Source organism: Gavialis gangeticus, unplaced genomic scaffold (assembly GCF_001723915.1).
Source record: "Gavialis gangeticus isolate Ggan-Ray unplaced genomic scaffold, GavGan_comp1, whole genome shotgun sequence".
NCBI lineage: Eukaryota > Metazoa > Chordata > Crocodylia > Gavialidae > Gavialis > Gavialis gangeticus.
The window spans coordinates 944,455-948,765 of record NW_017729028.1 but is presented as its reverse complement, the minus strand read 5'-3'; the positions used below and the strand labels follow the sequence as shown (position 1 = coordinate 948,765).

The following is a 4,311-nucleotide window of genomic DNA, read 5'->3' as shown; positions in this document are numbered from 1 at the left end:
CCCCCAGCAGCTGATCACTAAACCGGAACCACCAAAGGGGAAACCAACAAACCTGGAAGTGCACTTCTGCCAGTACTTCTGGTTTCACGGCTAATGCATAGCCGAGCTCAGGGGGTGCACATTGCCAATGCTCCCTCCTGAGGTATCTATACAGGCAACCACCGCTAAACACTGTTTGACTTAGTGCTATTTTGCTATAACACTCATTTTAAATTGATACCTGATTCCACTTATCGCTCAGCAAGTTTTGTTATAACACTCATGGTCGCCATCTTGGGTCATCAAAAAATTTTGGTTTCACTTAACACTCGGTTTTTCAAGAACCAGTAAAGAGCAGTAAGTGGGGGTTGCCTATATAGCTAATCAGAGAGGCAAATGCTGCTCCCTTGTGTAAGGCATGTAATTAGCCATAACACAGTTCTGTCCTTTTCAAAAATATTGGATTCATTGTAGTTCTTCCAACAGAAGACCTTAGATCACAGAAAACTGTCTATTATGCCAAACTGACATTAGTCTAAAAAAGTTTTAATGAGATTGTAGTCATGAACCTAAGTTTAAATAATAGTTTCAAGTTCTACTTCCCTATTCTGCATGTAGGTACTGAAATATACATTTAATTACCCAGCTACCCAGCATCAGTACCCAAGTGCCAAACTAACTGTCGATACACAAATTAGAAAATTGTACTCTGTATGGTAGGTACTTGGCATTCTGGCTCAAGAATCAGAATGATAAATAACAGCACTGTGAGAAAGCTCATCAATCCACTCCACATTTAAAGAAATATTTTCAAAGACACAAAGAACCTAGACACACGACACATTTACACTAATATAATTTACATTAATTTTGTACATGGAAGTAAATTGTACCAGGAGCTGCAGAGACATGAGATTAGCATACCTATGTCATTAGCTTGAAGGAGAGCAAATAGTATTCTTTTCTACTACAAAAAATACCACAGGATAGCTACAGATATACAACACTAATCCCTAAAATTCGCCTTAGCCCCGCCTATAGTCACCCCTCCCAGTGTCACCCCATCCAAGCCCCCTGCCTCCCTCCTGGGCTACCCTATGCCCTGCACAGCTGAGCCAGTCCTGCTCTCACCCGCAGTCTACTGTAGCCCACAGACCCCCACTGGGAAAAGGCTGGTGCTACCCCTGTCCCCATGGTATGTTACACCTTGTTTTTTCCCCAGTATGAGTCTATATTAGATTCAAGTAAGATATCCCAGGGCATGTCTACACATGCAATTAAGTCACAGCAATCAGCTTCAGTGCATATCACACTGGAGTTCATTGCCCCCAGGTGTGCCGTTTGAACATGTTCCTGGGACTGCAACATATTGAACAGGGCTGGAGCAGCCTCAGGCTGGCAGGGGACCTGGGGGGTCAGCCTGCCAGCCTGGGGCTGCTCCAAGCTGGTTCAATGTGCTACAGAGGGGTTGGCTGAGGCACACGGCGATTCCAGTGTAGAGCTAGCAGGCAGGCAACCCCTACATTGAAGCACCCTTGTGCCCCAGTCAGTCGAGTCAGCGTCTACACATTCATTGCTGTGCACTAAAAAGCTCTGCCCTAGGACAGTACTTGTATTTACAAGTACTAACCTGCTGTGGAGTTTATTAATTTACTGCAGCTTAATAGGGCCGCATGTGAAGACACTTGACACATTTACTGTGGAGTTAATTAGGCAGCTCCACACACAGTAAACATCTTATGTAGATGCACCCCCAGTGTTGAAATTTATGCTGTCTGCTCATTCCTCATACTTCAATGTAATGGTATGGTGGGTCTAAACCCAAAGAATAATTAGATGACCAACTCCCATCTGCTCCACTGCTTTCTCCTTGCTCCCACAGCATTGCAATTTACTGATGATCCTTACAGACACCAATTCTGTCACCCATATGTGTCTTGAGTAGTACCTTACTGACTTTTTTGTGGGAGCTCCTTCTTCTGAGTGGCCCCAGAAGTTAAGAAACAAATTCTGGGTCACTCCAGAAGGATTATTAATTCTGCATTCCACAGTCTGCTTTATTTTCTGTTTGTGTCAAACAAGCAACATTACAAGATGCCATCTTCACATGCTAGTTGGCCAGAGGAGCTCACCAAGATTCTGGTCAAGCTCTGGTGACAGTACAGGAAGGGAAATGATTTTGGAAGAAGCATCTGAAATCTGCAAGCTATGAAAATATCTTAATAAAGCAGGTGAAAATGAGACTCAAACAGATGGTTTTCTAAGGTAGGAAGCACATTAAAAATGTGAAGCATGCCTACTACTAAGTAAAGGTTAGCAACTGCAAAAGCAGCAACTTCCTGTTCAAATACCCCTTCTTTAGCCATGTCCTTTGCAGCAGAGGTGTAACAAGCAGTTTTTGCATCACAGGGAAGCAGCAGCAGCTGCCAATCTCATGTACACTCTAAGTCCGCACCCAAAGCTGGTGCCTCACTCCAAGTCATGCTGTTGCTACACAATAAACTTACCTATACCCTGAAGTATGACCCCTGAGTCAGAATTAGTGTAGCCACATCCATACAGTACTTCAGGCAGGCTGCTGAGTGACAGTGCCAATTAGTCTGCCCCACTAGTGACAGTGCTAATTAGCCCACTTGTGATGCCACAGAAATTCCATTCTACACAGAGCATAGGATTGAGGATATAAGGTATATTAAATTTGTAAAAACAGCTTAAGAAAAGTGCTTCAATACCCAGGCACAGAACCCATAGTCCTGCATAAAGGGGTAATCAAATTTTTGGACTGAAGTCAAAGGGTACGGGGATGCCACCAAAGGAGATTCTGCTAGTGAAAAGGGTGAAGTCAGGGCTAAAAAGAGGAGGAAACAAATCCCGCAGTGATGCTAAAAAAGACCACATGGTTAGATGGCCTATAAGATATCACAGGACCAGGGCTGGGAAACAGCCCCTGGCACCTTTGTTGGTATCACAGGGGAAACTGCAGGACAAAGTATGAAGGATTTCCATTTTATGGCAAAAAACATTTTTGTTACGGAGGTTAGTGTGTGCAATGGAATGGCTTAGCTTTATTGGAGGGGAGAAGCCATGGCCATGTCCTCTCTTCTTGCTTCTCCACATGTGATTGAAGATAGATTTTCTCAGTCAGAGAAAAAAAATGAAATTGCAATAAGTTGCATTTAAAATGGAACAGAATCAAAGTGCAGATTACAGGGTAACCTATAACCAGCATGTGCAAGTGCTTGGGGAGTTTGGCTAAATTACAAACCTGTTTGTTACATTTTTAAGAGTTCTGTTTTTATTAATTAATGCATATAACATTTCCACATTTACATTTCTGCAATCCAAGATAAAACCTGATTTTAAAAGCAATGTGAACAATGTAAACCAACAAGGCAGTAGACCCCTGTGTGCAGACAGTCAAATCAGTGACACATCCCAGAGACACAAGAGTCCTCCTACCTGATTTTTCTGGCTGGTCTGCGGCTGAAGTGAGATGTCCAAAGACATCTATTTACACAAAGGTCTTTGATGGGAAGAGAACTACATTCTCATTCCCATTAGATTACTAAAGTAGTCAAACCCATGTTGGGTTAATGAGGAGCTCCAAAATATTGTCCTAGCTAGTAGTGGAGAGAAAAGTCCTACCCATTACTGAGGTTTCAATTATTATTTTTTTGTTTTAAAGTGGTATAATTCAGGAAACTACAGTAAATAAATCAGAAGTTACTCAGAAGTGTATATTGTCACAGGTCACTAGGTAGTCTTACAAGGAGAACATATATTATATTACATATATGTTAATATGTTAAAAATTCTTTATACTTTTCAGATTACCTGGGTCTCCACTAGGACCAGGTGGCCCTATGTCACCATTATCACCTTTTGCACCTAAAAAGGGGGGGAAAGAGTAAATTTACCTGCTCAGTAAACAGATTGCATCACCAAATTAATTAAAATGAAGATATAAATCAACACTTTTTAGGTTAATGACTAATATATAAAGTAACATTAAAAATATAAATGAGCTATGGACCAGAAGCAAAGAGAATTTGGTTTTGTGATGGAAAAATGTCACAACAATTCTCGTTCTGTCCTGTGCCTTGTTCTTTATTTCAGCTCTTGCCTAAGTACTTCACAGAACCAAAGATGTCAATAGGACCTGGGGGGAAGCAGCACTTTTGAAAATTCAGACTACTTTATTTAGTTAGTTTGCAGAAGAGTGTGTGTGGGGGGAGGGAGTCTCATAACAGTCTTCAAATACCTGAAGGCTGGTTATGAAGAGGATGAAAACACAATACTTTCTGTGGCCTCAGGAGAAAGGATAAGGAATAA

The 4,311-nt window shown here is 41.7% G+C and overlaps 1 protein-coding gene across 3 annotated transcripts in view; it reads right to left on the bottom strand.

Annotated features, from left to right (window-relative positions):
• COLEC11 (collectin subfamily member 11) overlaps nt 1-4,311 on the bottom strand; it is a 100,633-nt gene that overhangs the window by 1,836 nt on the left and 94,486 nt on the right. For all 3 annotated transcript variants that reach the window (XM_019520710.1, XM_019520712.1, XM_019520711.1), the window contains exon 5: nt 3,814-3,867. In XM_019520710.1, the coding sequence (XP_019376255.1) occupies nt 3,814-3,867 (54 nt within the window). The remainder of the gene's footprint in view (nt 1-3,813; nt 3,868-4,311) is intronic.